The sequence below is a fragment of the Sphaeramia orbicularis genome, chromosome 1, assembly GCF_902148855.1.
Source record: "Sphaeramia orbicularis chromosome 1, fSphaOr1.1, whole genome shotgun sequence".
Taxonomy (NCBI): domain Eukaryota; kingdom Metazoa; phylum Chordata; class Actinopteri; order Kurtiformes; family Apogonidae; genus Sphaeramia; species Sphaeramia orbicularis.
In genome coordinates this window covers 45,684,704-45,703,789 of record NC_043957.1, presented here as the reverse complement: position 1 = coordinate 45,703,789, position 19,086 = coordinate 45,684,704, and the positions used below count along the sequence as shown (strand labels likewise).

General features: G+C 36.2%; 1 protein-coding gene across 2 annotated transcripts in view; it reads right to left on the bottom strand.

Moving 5' to 3' along the window:
• Positions 1-19,086, bottom strand: part of smox (spermine oxidase) — a 29,556-nt gene continuing 10,470 nt past the window's right edge. For both annotated transcript variants that reach the window (XM_030143824.1, XM_030143832.1), the window contains exons 2-7: positions 16,516-16,750; positions 14,557-14,783; positions 12,136-12,309; positions 9,829-10,573; positions 4,911-5,071; positions 1-540 (exon numbers count right to left, since the gene is read on the bottom strand). In XM_030143824.1, coding sequence (XP_029999684.1) covers positions 388-540; positions 4,911-5,071; positions 9,829-10,573; positions 12,136-12,309; positions 14,557-14,783; positions 16,516-16,723 — 1,668 coding nt within the window. In that variant the 5' untranslated portion in view covers positions 16,724-16,750 and the 3' untranslated portion in view covers positions 1-387. The remainder of the gene's footprint in view (positions 541-4,910; positions 5,072-9,828; positions 10,574-12,135; positions 12,310-14,556; positions 14,784-16,515; positions 16,751-19,086) is intronic.

The window sequence follows — 19,086 nt, the reverse complement described above, 5'->3', positions numbered from 1 at the left end:
TCGTGTTAGATCATGATAGAACTTTAATTTTGTTAAAACTTCCTCCTTTTTATCTGAATTATTTTTGAAATAACATAACATTACATACAGAAGGCACTTACAAAAAAGTTAAATTACCAATGCTGTTATTATAAACATTAAATTACTGATTAAAAAACAACATATTGACAGAATGATAAGGACAGGAAATGACAGCACCATTGGCAACATTTTAACAGTACACTTGAAATAAAAATTTAGTATGATTTGATTCTACAGTACAATATAGCAACCCCTTTGTTATCAATGTAATGCCCGGGCTAAGCTTTAGGTACAATTTAATCACAAAGAGAAAAAGCCTCCAAATGAACAGTTTAACCTCTTCACTAGTCAGAGGTTCCTCATATTTTACATGTTAGGCTTTGTGGTTTCAGCTCTGTGCAAGTCCTGGTACATCTCCGTCAGGCGAGTTGCCTCTCTCTGGCCTGACAGCAAAGCACCATGGGTAGTGGAATAGTATTTTCGGTCAGTGGCCTCTCCGGCGAAAAGGATCTGCAATGGCTGCGAAGGAAGACAAGACAAATAAGAGAAAAAAAAAAAGATTCAAAGCTAGATCTGACAAGGTCATCTTGACATATTTTTGCATCCTGAGGAGCACTGGTCTATTTTCATCACCGATTCCCATGTTACATGCTACATGGTTAGCGGAAAAGGGTTGAGGGACTTCAGCTGATGGGTCACGCTGTTCCTTCAGTGTTAAGTGAGACCACAGACACCCCTCACGACCCCTTAGTGCCATTCATCTTGGATGCATCAGGTTTCATGGTCTAGACTTTATAAGCCTCCTGACACCAACTGTATTTACTCTGCACGTGCTGGATTATTACATGGAAGTGATGACACGGCCGCATGCTCTTAAGAGGGCAGGCAGGGACAGTAAACAACCCAATGTACAGGCAGAAAATAACACTGTAACTGTACTTTCACTCACTCTTTTTTTTAAATCACGCTGTAAGTGAAATACTGCATGTGCCCATTTCTATATTATTCTAGGCCAGATAATTCTGTGCAAACTTACAGTACTCGACTTAATAAATTATAAATCATATATATTACACACAACTCCAAAGGCCCTTAATAGAAGAATTTTAAGAATCTAAGTTTAATATACACTCTAAGGCAGTGTTTTTCAACCTTGGGGTCGGGACCCCACATGGGGTCGCCTGAAATTTCTAGTAATTGATAAAAATAAAAATAAAAACTTACTAGTAAAAATATATGGTGAGTTGACAGAGACAATCCCAATACATAAAAGACATGACAAACTGTGAGGCTGAAACGGAAGCACTGTGGTACTGTTTGTCTTTCAAATGTTCATTGTGGTCAGTTTCAGATGCTGCAGCTCTTTCGTAATTCATAGTTTGAGTTCTTGTTTGTTCAGTATTAATTGTCAGCCTTGTAAATCCAAGCTGGACTGACTGTACATATCCTGACCAAGGAAAATAAAATTCTCACTTTGTGCAGTAATCTACACCTGGCTTTTCTGCCTCTGCCCATAATAATATACATTATATAGACTAAATGTCGTCTAAAATTTAACTTCACCAGAATGGTAAATTGACCAGAAATTTGTGATGTTAAAATGGGGTCACGAGCCAAAAAAAGGTTGGGAACCACTGCTGTAAGGTAATCTAACCATAACATCTATATATCTTTCTATCAGCTCAAACCAGTCTGGCATCAACCAGGCATTTTTACCAAAGACCTGCCCTTCACTGGGTGTTTTCTCTTTTTCCGACTGTTCTCTGTAAACCCTAGAGATGGTCGTGTGTGAAAATCCCAGTAGATCAACAGTTTCTGAAACAATCAGATCATCCTGTCTGGAACCAACAACCACGCCACATTAAAAGTCACTTAAATCTCTTTCCTTCTTAGTTTTGATGCTTGGTTTGATGTAAAACAGATCGCCCTAGTCCATGTCTGAATGCATTGAATTGCTGCCATGTAACTAGTCTAATACATATCTGCGTTAATGTACAGTTGAACAGGTGTACCTAATAAAGTGGCCAGGGGGTGTATGTACAGACTTTACACTGTCCTTGAACCCTAACTCAGCACTTTGATTTATTATCCCACCCCCCCAAGGGAAGGCAAGGGGTATTGTTTTTGGTTCAGTTTGTTTGTTTCTTTGTTGGTTTGTTAACACTCTAGCAGCAAAACTATTTGTTGAATTCACACCAAATTGGGTTTACAGATTGCCAGTGACGCAGAATAGATCTGATTACATTTTGAGAACAGTAGGTAAAAGTTCAAATTTTTTATGAATTTTTAAAATCTTTTTTTTCCCCATTTACTTAAAATGGGCAAAATTTCAAATGTCTGTAGCAGCTAAACTACTGGTTGAATTCAAACCAAATTGGGTTTATAGATTGCCAGTGACCCAGAACAGATGTTATTACATTTTGGGAAAAGTTGGTCAAAGTTTACATTTTTATATATATATTTTTTTTCTTCCATTTACTTATAATAGGTGAAATTTCAAATGTCTATAAAAACATCAATTTTGTTTGAATTTATTTCAAACTTGGCACATATATAGATAGAATTGATATGCTGACATCATCACATGCATAGACATGATGACATCAGCTGGATCAATGCCAAAATAAGCTACAATATGTGCGAGGGGCGGGGTTTGTTGTGCATCACTTGTTTTTTTGTTTGTTTATTTTTTTTTGTTGTTATTGTTGGGATTTTTTGTCTGACAAATGTCATTTTAATTTTGGACTGTTCACGATACCTGGTCTGTAAAAGGAAAATAGTTGCTGTATTTATTTGGGTGACTTTAGGTCAACACAACCAGTCAAACTCCCTAAAGCACTTTCACTTCTTCTGTAGCATAAATAAGACAGGATCTGCCACTAGTGTCCTTCAGTTGACAAAAACCATGTGACTCTGAAGAAGGAACTCGGTCCCCAGTTTGTCTGTGTGAGGGGTCAAGACATATGTGTTCAATAGAAAGACTAATCAATCACCTATTCAAGCTGTTATGTGTGTAACACTGTTGAGAACTATGCCACTAAACATGTGCTGATCAGCTCACAATTTTTTTTTTTTTTTTTTTAATATCTCTGCTGAAACAGTCACACTAAAACTAGTTAACATGCAACGAAATATAGGTTTTTCAGTAGTAACATGGAAATGTGAAATAATCATTATAATCTTGCTGCAGCATTAAATGTGATCTGGGGTTTTAATGATCTTAGTAAAAAGTTAAAGGTCCTATGTGTAAGATTTGAGGGATTTAGGTGGGTCTAACTGCCGAAATGGGATGGAATATTCAGAATTACGCTGCAGTGTGAAAATAAGAACCACTGTCCTGAGCTTTTTATATTTATAGATGGAGCAGCTTGTGTTTCTGCAGTTAAGGCGGCTGTGACTCAGTTGGTAGAGCGGGTCGTCCAATGACCAAATGGTCGGTGATTGAAATCCTGACTTTGCCGACTCTGACTGTCCACATGTCATAGTGCCCTTGGGCAAGACACTAAACCCTACATTGCTTACTGGTGTGTGAAAGGATAAATACGAGGCCTTGTAAAGCGCTTTGGGTATAAAATGTGCTATATAAGTGCAGTCCATTTACAGTTGGTCAGAACAAGCTTCCTCTGCTTCCATAAAGACCCAAACAGTGACCAAAAGTATCCATCTACTGATCTAAAACATTTAACACCTGTTGATCCACTTATCCTATCAATCCATGTCAATAATTGGTGTAAAATACAGTTTATCGTCTTTTCTCGGTCATCAGATATGACCCATTTGGACGTACAGAGGCTCAGTAGTTACCGTGGAAACACCGTCATCTTCTACAACATTGATTCAGCAGTAAAAACTATAGAGCTTGATCAGTGACAGTGGATGGAAACATTTGTTTTCGCGTTCAGTTATTGGTATCTTTGCTGAAAAAGGTACTCTTTCTTCCGTTTTCTCTGTTTCGGATTTAATAAACTTCAACTTTAATCTGAGCTTTTATGAACATCTACATGATCAGTGAATTAAATATAGCAAAATACCAGATTTTTACCTAAAAAACACAAACAGACAGAGGATAATATTATAATAAAAGGAGTTGAATCACTTAAGAAAGGTTAACTCGAAGGAAAAAATCATCTGGGAACTGACACTAAAGTAGCGCCGGGTCTTTATGGGATAATATTGCTCGAGTGTGATCTAGAGTTTAAGTCCCTTTCACTATAAAGTCAAGAATAGATTTAGATACATGTGAAATTAATTCATCCTCAGGGGGATGAAACAATAATGTAATGTGGGTGGTAAATTTGAGGCCACTGTTGTAGAGGGTGTGTGTGTGTGGGACGAGTAGTCAGTTAGCTGTCTTCTGTCACGTCACCACTAGATATCACCAAATATCACGCACTGAACCTCATACGATTTTCTTTTTTTTTTTTTCCAGCTGCAGGATGATACAGGGGTTGGACAAAATAATGGAAACACCTTCACCTCAAGATGATAATGCCCCAATCCATACAGCTAGAACTGTTAAAGAATGGCATGAGGAACATTCTAATGAAGTTGAGCATCTCGTATGGCCGGCACAGTCCCCAGACCTCAACATTATTGAGCATTTATGGTCAGTTTTAGAGATTCAAGTAAGATGTCGATTTCCACCGCCATCGTCTCTAAAAGAGTTGGAGGGTATTCTAACTGAAGAATGGCTTAAAATTCCTTTGGAAACAATTCACAAGTTGTATGAATCAATACCTTGGAGAATTGAGGCTGTAATTGCCGCAAAAGGCGGACCTACACCATATTAAATTATATTTTGTTGATTTTTTAAGGTGTTTCCATTATTTTGTCCAACCCCTGTATGTGTACAGTAAATAGAATCGTAGGTGTTGTGTTTCTGGTCCTACCGGAGCCTTGGTGCTGTTGGCGTAAGGCAGGGGCATGGACAGCCTCTCGAAGTCCCCTCCGTTGGATCCAACCCTGGTAAAGGAGTAGGACCCTCCAAAGTATGGGTTGCTGCCCCATGACGAACGCAGGATACGCCGGGGCTTTGGAATGTCAGGGTTCCCTATGGGCAGCCACATAGACACATAGTGTTAAAATATTGTTGTTTTTTTTACTATAAGTCAGGTTTTTTTATAAACATGTTGACATACAGACATCTACAAAGGTTCAGTGAAGACACCAACTTACTGCCACACCATCAAACTACCACACACAATACCTCCAACTAATGCCGTGGCAGTTGTTGGTGTTCAATCTGACACTAATCGACTGCTGACCCACTGAGAAACACCAGCAAGCCAACTGTATATGTAATTAAGCAACAGCTGAGGGGATTAAACCACGCTGACCTAGATGTGCTGCGTGTGTGTTCATCTATAGGAAGCCCACTGATCTCATTGTGAAATTGCTGTGACCTATTTCTACCCCAATCATTTCAACAAAGAAATCAGTGAGTCAGCCTATATATTTATGACATGAGACCATTTCCTGTTGTTGCCGAGTTCTTTTTTTTTTTTTTTTCCAGGAAAACATCTCCGTTGTACAAAGTATCAAAGTATCTTAAATGACTCGAAGCAGAAGTGTTCAGTTTGCCTGGATGAAATACAGCACTCCATCCATCTGTTTGTGTGTTTTGTGCCTCGACACAAAGGAGGGTTTGATCACATGTCAGTTAAACCCAATACCTCAGTGCCTTATCTGACACATCATCGATCCCTCTGTACAGATGACACACAACTCACTGAGCAAAAACACAAGTAGCGTCTGAGTCATTCGACTGCTTTACATACACAGTGATTTTTTTTTTTTTTAAGGGAGAAGGCTGCTGACGTCACAGCTTATGTCATTTCCTCAATATGAAACACAATGTCTCATCCTGAGTCGTCCCAGTTTGTATGACTCACCGCGCTGACGGACTCACTACTGTACCAAGGCCATCACAGTTCCATTTTATTGCTTCTTAGGGAACGATTACTGTCATTGAATACTGTAGCACATAATAAAGATTGGATTTTTGTTTTGTTTTTAATGAAATATACAAACCACTAAAAATTACAGGTAGTGATCATTAGGCTTCTTGAGATGAACGTGGTGCAACAACATGGTGTCTTTCATTCAGCTGTTTTTATACAAGTGATTGAATACGATTATCATTAAAGCTGTTGTGATTATTCAATTTATTGATTAGTTAACTATTAAATTAATCTTCCAGTATTTCAATCATGGATTTACAATTTTAGTATTTTTAATGAAAAAACAAACCTTTACAAGTCCAGCCACTTCATTTTTTTCCTCCTCTATCACATTAAGCCTCATGTCTTTGTGCTGTGGATCAAACAGGACATACAACAACCCCAGAGGTGGACTCGCATGACTTGACCTAAATCAGACTTAAGTCGCAATACTTAGGACATGAGACCCACACTGACCTAGGGATGTAACGATTACCGGTATAATGATAAACCACGGTAAAATTGCAGACGTTTAGTATTACCATTTAAATTCTAATTATCATGATAACCGTGTTTGATTACTGCACTTTTCCGGAGAAAACACCTGTGTAAAGATCTGCTTTTATGTCGAATATTTGAGTATAGTTTTAATCTATTACAACTTTAATTGTATATACCTAATATTTGGAACCAATATTCACTTTTAAAGTCTTGGAAAAGGTTTGTTAAGCATCTGTGTGTTATTTATGCAATAAATTATATACATTTTTCAAATCGGATTCTATATATTTTTTTGTGTTTTTTTGTCCTTTTGTGTTTTTATAGTAGGTTAAAGTGAAAAAATAATAGACAGATGATATAGATGAAGTTTTGCTGAAAAAACAGATCCCAAATATGGGTATAGTAAACATTTGTTTATATAGTATATAAAGGCAAAATCAAAAGGACTGAAAAACGGCCAAAGTAGGCTCAGACCACTAAGGGTTAATATTTGAATGTTTCTGCAACAGAAGGGACATTGTGCAAATTATTTTATTAGTTCGTTGTTTTGTTTTTTTTTCCAAAATACAACTTGGTTAAATTATTTCAGTGTGTGCATCAGTACTTTTTGAACATTTTGAGCACAATTTCAACAATACCGCAATAATAATGATAACCGTGATAATTTTGGTCACAGTAACCGTGATATGAAATTTTCATATCGTTACATCTCTACACTGACCATAGAATCGGCTTAAACATATTCACCCAACTCAACTTTGACAAATTCACCACCTAAAGACGTCACAAAAACTGTATGTTGTCACAAACGACCCTTCAGTATCAAATTTAGTAAACATATTTAGTATTAGTTAACATTTCTTATCTGTGTGCTGTCTCCAGCAGGTTGACCAGGTGGACCAGATGGCCTGATCGTAAGAGGACACTACGCTGCGTTCACAGCACTACGTGGAAATCGGAAATATAAAGTATTTAATGTGTGGCTGTTTCACTGCACAATCTGGAATAATTTATCATTCTTATACTGCAAATGGTGCTCAGTACTGTCTAAAACAACTTTTTACATGTGAGTTTGTCACTGGCAGCAGTTTTTTCACTGCCAGTCATGTGAATATGGTGTATATAAAGTGTTGAGTCTGAATTGTTTTATTTCCTATGTTCCCTGAAGGCAACATGAGTGTGAAAGGTCTCTAGCTTGTTCTGTTACACTGTCACTCATGATTCCATGCCCCTCTCAGTTGAGGCCACACCCCCCACACCACATCAGGGCTAAAAATTTTGTACGCGAAAAAAAAAAAGATCTGAAACTGAAAGAAAGATTTGAAAGCGAAAAAAAGATCTGAAAATGAAAAAAATTTGATTTGAAACTGTAAAAAATAAGATCTGAATCTGAAAAGATAAAACGTGCAACTGAAAAAAAATAAAACCTCAAATATTAAAATATACCTGTATATGAACGTGAAAAATGAAAATTAAAAAATGTATTCAAAAGAATTACCAAGGTGAATCAAAATTATATTTAATCTGGAAAAAACAGACTACATTGTTGTATTTTTCAAAATTCAAGATCAAAACTTGAATTTTCAGTTTCAAATTTTACTTTTTCATGTATAAAACTTATCGCCTCAGAATGGCTCCGTACATTCACCCATAGTTAGTTTTTTCAGCCACCATTGGGCGAAGGCGGGTACACACCCATCGCCAGTTCATCGCAGGGTAGGACTATAAGTAAAACATTAAACCTAATCATAGTTACTGATATCTATATTGTGTGGCATTAAATCCACTTGAATGGTTGGAATATGTTTTCATGGTGTAATAGTAATGGTAGCAGTGGAGGAACAAAAATGATCACTTACTTCAATAAAAGCACTAATACAAAACTGTAAAACTGTACTGTACTCCAAAACTTGTTTCATTAAAAGTAGGCTATAAAGCAAGTTGAATAAGTCAACTGTAGTTAAAGTTTGAAAAGTAAAAGCTTTCATTGTGCAGTAAAATGGTGGTTCATTACTATACTGTCAATGATTGTTTTAGGCTGCTATTCAGTTTATTTGAACCTAGATGTAATTATCTTACATGTCAATTTCAGAGTGTACTCAACAATGTCCATCAGTTGGGATGATGGTGACTAATGGCTAAATTTTCACGTTGGACAGATCAACAGAAGTTCGTATGACTTGACTAACCACTTGCTCAACCTGAACGACGATTCAAGTTGATAAGCAGGGATTTAATTGGACTCCACATGATTTAAGACTCACGTGTTGCATGCATGTGTCATTTTGGACTTTGGACACTTCTCAACATTAGTCACTTTTCCATTGGACTTATGCGCAAAACTTTACCAATATTTACTAAATGTCAAAAAAACAGAAGTGCGTAATGTCAGTTTTTCCATTAAATCACAAATGCGATGATTTGCTTTTTTATTATCGCGAAATGACACAAGAAGTCATTCCATAAATATGGCAACGAACGTAAATATCATGTTGATTTACAGATATATTAATTATTATTATTATATATTACCCCTCTATCTCCTACTAAATTAAAAAATGATTCAGTTTCCTGGTGTGTCCACATATACTGCACCATGTTTTTTTTTGAAAACTCTTCTTCATTTGTTGTAACGTGCCTCAACATCCGTTTTTTTTTTTTTTTTTTTTTTTATTCACGTGACTCTAGTTGTGGAAAAAGGTATTTCCATTGCAGTTTTGCGTGATATACCAATTGCATTATGCCTGAAAAACCACCTCTTGCCAGCGTAAAAACTTTAAGAGTTCGGGCAAAATTGTCGTTTTTCCATTAGTTAAATTTCTATGTGCAAGTTATATTAGCGAAATTTGAGGGTCAATGGAAAAGCGACTATTTTCTCACATTTTATAGACTAAACAGCTGACCAACTAACCAAGAGAGGAACTGACAGATTTATCAGCAATGAAGGTAATCATTACTTGGAGCTTTACTTATGATAGCTAATAATAATATTAATATTACATTGGTTTTATATAGCGCTTTTCTAAGTACCCAAAGCCGCTTTACAATAAATAATAATGTACTCTGAGTACAGTTGGTGTTGGCTGCTGCCTTATCGGTACAGACAGCTGCCTGTCAGCCAGCTGAGCCCATAAAAAAACAGAAGGAAAAAAAAAAGAAAAAAACCCAGTAAATAATAATAATAGTTGCATTTAGCTCAAGTAATAGTGATACCAGTTCTTTTTAGACATTTTGTTAAGGTAAAAATTAACTAAAGAAAAATAATACAAATAATAATAATAATATAAGACTTTCTTAATTGAAACTAATAGCAACAAAGGGTAGGATTATGTAACAGATCTGTTTTTTCCTGCATTTATGTTCTGACCTGTAAAACGCCTGAGCAGATCAATGCAGGTCTCAGCCACTGTTTCGTCATCACAGCGTTCCATATACAGCGCTTCTGGCCCACAGATCCAGCCGCACAGCACGTAGCCGTAGCGTTCGGGCGGATAGACGACATCAAAGCAGCAGATCTTCTTGTACCACAGCTCTTCTGGATAGACCAGCTCCTCCATCTGAGCCTCATCCTCCCACACAAACTGGATGCTGTTGCACTCGGGGCTCCAGAAGGGCTCAGCGAACTCTAAGAATATCTTATCGGTGGTGCTGATTCCCAATTTCTCAATGGCGAGCACCTTGTCCTCAGGCAGAGAAGGGGAGAACATGGTCTCATGATTCTTCTTTAACACGCCCAGGGAAGCCGTCACGATCACATGGTCGGCCGCGATCCACTCTTGGTCTTCGCACTCTACGTAGATGGGGTGACCCAGGATCAGACGGTCCTCCTGAGGTTGGGAGCGGTGGTTAGTTTCATTGTGGTTGTTGTTCTGGTTTGTGTCGTGGCTCTTGGCGATGACCTCCTGGTGTTGGGCCGAGTAGTTCCAGTGGATGCGGCGGACCGGTTTATTAAAGTTGATGGTGTTGGAGGGCATACCCTGGGCCAGGAGCTCCGAGATCTTCATGAAGCCGTCAGGAATGACATAATGAGCGCCAGGGATCTTTGTCCACTCACCAAACTCACTCAGAGACACGTCATCCATACTGGGAGAGCTGCTTTCACAACTTTCCACCTGAAAACAACGCAGAGAAACGAAGCTCACTCTCCACATTTAGACATAAGTTCATGTTTAATGTATGTGCATAACTGAGGTTTGCAGCTGAAGCCACAGAACAAACACATCATAAGTTTGAACGGTGACATCATATATATTATATTTTTATTTGAAAGTGCTGCTTTTAAATAAAATAATTTGTTATGGATAGGATTTTATGTGCTTCTGCAAAATAACATTTTATATTAAATATATTTAATGGCTATTATTAATACGTTTTTCATGGAAAGAACTGAGACAACTTTAGTAGCCCCATTTAACGAAAGGAACATATGAAAAAGTACAAACTACTCACCATGGTGCTTTTTCTTACTTTTATTATTTATAATTTTCTATTTTAAATAATCAAAAAAATTTAGGGAAAAATTAATCAATTTAAATACAAAAGACTTTCACTTCAGCTGAAACACTCAGTTTATTTAAATCCAGGTTAAAGACCCACCTGTTCTCAGCTTTTAGGCTTAAAGTTTTTATCTGTTTTATTTATTCATCTGGGTTTTTTTTTCTTCATGCCTCTACTTTTTATCGCTTCCCTGCTGTAATGCTTTTAATGTTTTATGTAAAGCACTTTGAATTGTCTTGTGCATGAAATGTGCTATATAAATAAACCTGCCTTGCCTTTAATGTAAATAACTATCTATTATATTCTACTGATTGTCCTGTCCTGAAAAGGACACTGTATAAATCAAAAAAACATGAGTGACGGTGTCCCTATAGGTAATAAGGGACATTTAATTTTGCCTCAGACATATTTTTTGACTATTGCATTTTTGTATTTCTTACTTTTTGAACAATAATGATAGTTTTTGTTATTTTTTGCAACAGCTGTTTTTGCCCTTTTCTTTTCAATGCATTGTGCCCCTGTCCTCCTTAATGAGCAATTTTCTTTTATACACATTTCCATTTTGTGTTTTTTTATTCTAATGACGCACTTACTAACATTCACTGATTGCTTAAATAACTGTGTTCCTCCCAAGGTTAAACACAGCCCCCTTCTCTGCTATGCACACATAGAAATAACTAGATGTTTTAACATTGTATTTAGGATTTCAGAAGGAAAATATGTTAAAAAAAACAAAAAGCTGACTGTCTAAACCTGAGCTCTACAATCATCCAGAGGAAAATAAGCATAAACAGAAACAGATAAACATAAACAAATAAACAGAAATGGCACTGCTGGAAATAACAAAAGGCTCTGGTCTGCTGGTGGATATTTACATTAGTTACATGCTTGAAGACAGTAAACAAAAAATCATTACTACAATGTAATTAGCAATGCAATCTTGTCAGGCAATGTAATTAATAGTTACAAAAGGCCTCAGTTATATCATTAGGATAACTCATAAATTATAAATCTAACAAATTTCTGCTTCATTTTCCCATCATGCCTCTATAAAACCAGTGTCATTAGATAGTTAAGTGAAGAGCAAACCACAAAACACATCATACTGTTCAATCAAGAGAGGAAATGAAAACAGGAAGCCACTACGTGATGTACAGACACACACATACTCACACACCTTGAGGTACTGCTGAAGCATCGACAGCTTGATTTTTTTGACACTGTCAGAATCATCGGGATCCAGCATGATCCTCTTACGCACCAGACTTCGTGTAAAGACTCCAACACTGTTCTGACTCTCGGCACACACTGGCTTCCCATTCTGGAAGAACTCCTGAGTCAGCTCGTACACCTGAAGGTGAAGAGAGTGATTAGGATTAAGAACGTGGATGGGGATGGGGGGGAAAAAGTCAACGGTAAAAGAGGAAAGAAAGTCAAACCACATTAGTTCATATGAGTTTGTGACTTGATAATGGGAAAGTATCACAGCTAATGATGCAACCAGGTGTAACCCACACCACACCCATATGTTTAGTAAAGACAACCATCCCGTATCTCCAAGACACCACCTATCCAAAACCACACCCAGAATGTTTCAACCTATCCAGTGTTTACTTAAAGCATTACACTGCAAAAATCTAAATCTTACCAAGTGTATTTTTCTCATTTCTAGTCAAAATATCTCATCACATTTAAAATAAGACATAATCACCTAAAGAGTAACTTGAAAATGAGATATAAAAAGTTATTTTTAGACAGTAGATCTTATTTCAAGAAATCTTACATAGATAATTTTCACTTGTTTCACTGGGAGATTTTGTTTTTGCTTGAATTAAGTAAAAAAAAAAAAAAACATCCTGAATTAAGCAAAAACAAATCTGCCAATGGAACAAGTGAAAATTATAGTAAGAGTAATAATGGATTACATTTCTATAGCGCTTTTCAAGGCACCCAAAATGCTTTACATTGTTGATCCATTATTCATTCGCTCTCACAGTCACACTCTGGTGGTGGTAAACTACATTTTTGTTTCCACAGCTGCCAATTTATGCCAAACGGCCCCTCTGACCACCACCTAACATTCATACACCAGTGTGAGTGACACTGGGGGCAAGGACGGTGAAGTTTCTTGCCCAAGGACACAACGGACTGACTAGGACAGAGCAGGATTTGAACCACCAACTCGAACCGGTCATTGGATGACCCGTTCTACCTCCTGAGCCGTGACCACCCCAAGTGAAAATGATCTTGGTAAGATTTCTTGAAATAAGATTTCAAGATCTATTGTCTAAAAATAAGTTCTTATATCTCACTGAAAAGTTACTCTTTAGGTGATTATGTCTTATTTTAATTGTGATGAGATATTTTGACTAGAAATGAGAAAAATACACTTGGTAAGATTTTGATTTCTGCAGTGTAGACACATAAATCAGGTCAGTATCTACCTAAAGTTAATGAAGTTCAACTGCAAACCCGTAACTGTAAGAAAAGTAGATGACCTTGTCCTTGTCTTTCTTGACAACTACTTGAAGTAAAGACAGTAAAGAAGATTATGTAAGACATCTTTAAGGAAATCTGTCAAACATTAAAAAGTTTACCTGATCATTGTCATATTAAAGACAGGACTCAATAAACCGGACCCACTAATGTCAAGCAAACCTTAAACTTTTTAGTTTTCTGTTGTTATTGAGCCAGACTTTATCGATGAATTATCATATAATAACAGAATGGAGGACAATTTTAGACCTGGAGATCACTGGGTGCTTAATACAAAAAAAGTAGTAAAAGGTACACAATATGCTATGTATATATGCTCCATCCTCCTCTGTAACCACTTCTCCAGATATGACCTAGTTTACCAGGACTAACCAGGCTCTAACAGGGGTTTCTTTAGTGCAGAGCAGAGAACAAAAGGGACCAGGAGGGCCAGTCCTTGTTAAAAAAAAACTTGACAAGGCTCTTCCTTATTAAAGGAGCTTTGACAGTAGTTTCACTCATAAAACTGAAGATCTATAATGGCTGCCAAAGGAAAATCAAAGAAAATAGGTCACATCCATTTTTAAGTGCATATTTTCATGGCCGCCTGACTTATTATAATCAACTGAAAACTACGACTATAAGTAAAGGCACGGTGAAAAAGTTACTTCATTAACTGAAATAAACGAAAATGGAGTTTAGAAAAATGACAGTAAACAGGGCAACACAAATGAAAAACTGGAACTGCTAAAATGAGATTTGTTTTCGTCTTCATATCTAACGTGGGTCAACAAATGTCAACTGTTCATAAAAAGACAATAAAATTAGTGGACCTTTAAAAAAACAATGGTCATTTGGTGACATGAATACTTTCATCCAGGCCTTTTCAGCTTCCATGAATCAAGACTATTGTGCATAAAAAATAAAACTGGAACATGCAGATTCCTCAAACAAAAGTAAAACAATGACTAAACTGGATCACAAATCAAACTGAAAAACTAAATAAAACTTTCAAACTTTGCTTAACACTTGAGTATTTATGTGCCTTCACCCATGCTTACAGTCATATGTACATGTCAGTGTGAGCTCATATATGCATCTGGTTCAGTATGTGTTCTCTCACCTCATTGTACACGTCGCTGAACTCCTCCACCAGGTCCTTGGGGATCCTCTTCCCATCACAGGTCTGGTAATGGGACACGCCGTTCTTGGAGAACAGGCTGATGCGTTCCATGCACCTCTCTCCATCGGTGGTGTTCTCCAGCAGCCCGTTCTCTTCAGCCAGGTGGTACACTGGGTTCCCCTGGTCACCATGGATAAAGTTGGCTCCAAGCTCCAAAATAGCTTTACCTAGAAAAAAAAAATCAGTACATATTTCAGCTCTATTCTCCTGTTTGTTTGGAAGGGACTTGTATAAAGCCTGCTTTGTTAATCAGACTTGAGTATTAGAAGAAAAAGAAGAAATTAGGGCAACTCATTTAACACTGCAGTCATTGAGGCCTGTGGAGATACCATATATTTAAGACTTTATCTGTATGAAGAAGAACTGAAATTTAAAAAAAAAAACAAAAACACTGATGTTACATGACAACATATCATAACAACAAAATTAGTCTTTGATTACATACAGGGTTCCTACAGGTTTCTACAACGTAAATTTAAGACTTTTTAAGCCCTTTTTAAGACTACTTACAACAGAATTTAATACCCATTTCACAGCCCATTTCACAGCCATGCTGGCAAAAATTTGTGACACCGAGAATTTAGCAAAATGTATTTATTTACTCCAACACCTTGATTCTCACCGTTTCGAGTCATTTCTCACCAGGGACTGCAAAGTTAGCAATAACTGATTCCTAATTTCAGTATAAATTGTTGGGTTGGAACGGGTGGAACTAAGTAGACTAACGTTACTTTCTTTGCAGCTTGGACATTTAACAGACACATTTAAAACACAATACAGCCAACAAGTTTATGACAACAGAACTGAAGACCTACCATATCAAATTTGATATATTTTAAAGACTTTTTTAAGGTATTAAATGCAGATTTGTAAATTCAAGACTTTTAAGACTTTTTAAGAACCTGTGGGAACCCTGTACATAATTAACTTATATAACATTGTCATACAAAAGAGTTATTGGTTAAATAACTGTTCCCATTCATAGTTCAGTTAATGAAAAATCTTAAAATGTTACAGAAATTTGTTTTTCATCTTTCTATTAAAGCTGCAGGAGCTGAAATGGGGATGGGATTTGTTTAATTTGATAATACACAACTTCCCTCTGTAGCTATTTTGTCTCCAAATCAAAAGATTAAAATAAAGAGTATTTATTCAAAGCATTCACCCCCTTGTAAATTCTTGTAAAAAAAAAAAAAAAAAAAAAAAAAAAAAAAAAGCCAAATTATATTAACCATGGATCCATTTATAAAAACAATAATGCAGAAACATCAAAGGGGGTGAATACTTTTTATAGGTGCTGTAAATATAGATAAGCTGATGTCATTTCTTGCTGTTATGGAAAAGTGAAGCCACATTTCCAAGTTTCCATGCTGAGACATGGACTAGAGCCATAGAATGTCCATGACAGAAACTGATCAGTGACTAATTACAACTGTCCATCATGTATTTCAACAATGAAGAATGTCTGATTAAATGAAATAATTTGCCACAGATCAGCAGATTTTCTACTGACTGAAAACAAAGACACAGAATTCTTTTATCCTCTCAGACCACTGGAATCATCATAATTGTAGGATTTTTGCCCAGTGATACTAAAAAAAATCTATCAAGTAGTGCAGCTTGAAAATGAAAGATTTTTATCGTCAGCAAAAACAACTGTTTTGTGGTTGGAGAAGAAATTGAACAGTGGTATAACTGTATAAAAAAACACTAGGATTACAAGATAAATGTACTAAACATTCCCACGTACTGTTGGATTTTATTCCCCTGATGTGCTGTAGTGTGAGGTTAAACAAAACAAAACAATGTGATTATTAATGATGCTGTTAATATTACATTACCCTGACAAACGAGGAAAAACACAAACACGATTCCCAACAAAAGGGTGTGTGGGCTCACCGTGCTGAACACTGTGAACTCTCCCACCGATGTGGCCTGTAGCCTCTAGGACAATGACATCCGTGAAGCCGTTTTTCAGTAGGGCCTTAGCTGCAGCAAGTCCGGCAAAGCCAGCGCCAATGACTACTATTCGAGGCTGCCGATGAAAACGGAAGCGGCTTCTAAGAGGATCATCAGTGCTGTCTGTGGAAATTTCACAACTTTGCATGCCGTCCAAGCTCTTAATCGATGGAGTCTGGAGAGAAATGAAAGAAGAAATGGACAATTGTTAAGTATGTCACTATGAAGACGGAGTCACTGAAGCCACTGGAAGGATCCGGATTATTAAGTACACTTTTTATTCCTATTTATTTATATGTACTGTTTCATAGATATACATACTGTTAATATTGTGCCTATTCATATTTTAAGTCTATTTTTATTTTTATACTACCTTTAGTTCTGCTCTATTTTAAGTTTTGGAAACATTCAATATTCTATTTTCTTATCTTGTTCTAGTTTTTATAATTTTACATTCACTCTATTCTCATTTTCATATTTTTTTATTAATATTGTTGCATTGACTGGAGTAGCACTCCTAATGTCATTGTACGCAAAATGACAACAAAGACTTTTCTATTCTATTCTATTCTATTCTATTCTATTCTATTCTATTCTATTCTATTCTATTCTATTCTATTCTATTCTATCCTATCCTATTCTATTCTATTCTGTTCTATTCTATATACATCAGTAACCACCTTTGACCTGGTACAATGATTACATACTGAGTCCCAGTTACACTCTATCAAGAATAAATCACATTGTCACAATCATTTCATGAGAAGAGGTAAAAATATTTTATTCCAACTTTATGGACAACAGGGTATTTACTTTGTAAAAATATAGTTGCGGAAAAAAATATTAGACCATTAAAGACATCAGAAACAATAGTTATGCAATGAAGTACTAACTCCTGTGTGTATCATGTGACTAAAACAGACAGAAAAGAAAACATGGAATGCCTAAAAGCACTGTTTTTGGCAGTACAATGCCATATCTATTGATGTAAGAACTGATGTGATTTTGGTTATTATCAAGAAAACATGGAAAATGGCTAAATATCAGCTCTTAAATTAAACTCTTATGAACTATTTTTGTTGTTATCATTATATTTGTCCAAACAAATGTACCCTTTAGTTGTACCAGGCATTAAAATGAACAAGAAATTGAAGAAAACAAGGGGTGGTCTAATAATTTTTTTCTGCGACTGCATGTTAAATCGTAGTTATTTGTTGTATAATATAATATACAGTAGTGGAGAAACATTTCTGGACACCCCATGCATTTGGATTATTTAAGAATCAGTCTAAAGTCTTTAAAGTCTTTCAAGTATTGTTCTCCAAACCCCTATGGTCCCTTCTGTTCTATCGAGGTCAAAACTGGATGATTTCAGCCAGATAATGAAACACATTTAGTGTATGAAATGTTGAAACTGTCAAGAATTTACTTTGGTTATTTTTTCTTATTAAACAGTAAACAAAAGAAAAAAAAAACTTTGTCTGATGCAGCCACACCTTTTGAAACATAAAAACAATTTTTCTGCAAATATTTCATGACAATATTTGAGACTGTGTCCAAAACCCTTTTTTTCCATGACTGTGCAATCGGTCTGTGTTCCAACTTTTCAAGAAATAACTGAAGTCTATCTTAATCACTACCAACCTAAACTGATTACAGCTACACTGCACTTACTCAGTCTTTTCATGGTATTTCAGCTGCTGTTTCTCTGTATTTATCTACATATGTGCTAGTACTAATTACCCAGCAATACACTATAATTTACCCTAGATTTACTGGGAAAATACTGTGCAGCGAGGGGAATGTAAAAAGAAGAATTACTGATGAAAGCTTGTGCCAAAGAAGATAATAAAAAGGAAAGGAAAGGAAACACCCCATCCTTGAGACACATAAAATATCTGAACCATGATGTAAAAATTCAGCTAAAATGTGGAGTAACTAACTCAATACTAATTTGATGAGTTATAATCCCCTTTATGTATTATTTCCTTTGTTGATGCAGTTAAATGTTTATATGTTAACCTGATGCAAAAGGAAAAGCATTGGGAAATTGCATCCAACCGTAAACAATGTCCTTGATACTGCGGATAATCCTCAGAACATGCTGTACACTGTGCAGTGAATCAAAACTGTTTCCTTCAAAGCTGTTTAAAGTGGATAATCAGAAGAAACGAGGACACGTTTCCTGGAAATAGACTGGTAACGCTGAGTTTCTTAGTGTTTTTTCATATTTCAATGATGATCACAGATAATTTCCTCTCTGTTGGGGTTGAGTTAAAAGCAGAAATGTCTAAGAAACTCTTCTGCAATAGGTTATTTTTGGAGCTCTGTTGTCTTTTGTTGCCTTGAAATCCCACAGGCAATAATTACAAAGTGCTGATTGGACCTAATAAAGGGGTTCTATTCTGCTTATACGCTTTAATTTGATGAGACAGTTTTGTTGTTGTTTTTAGTGGAGACAACCATCTCTTATCATTTAACTGAAACTGCTCAGACACAGTAACATTCAGG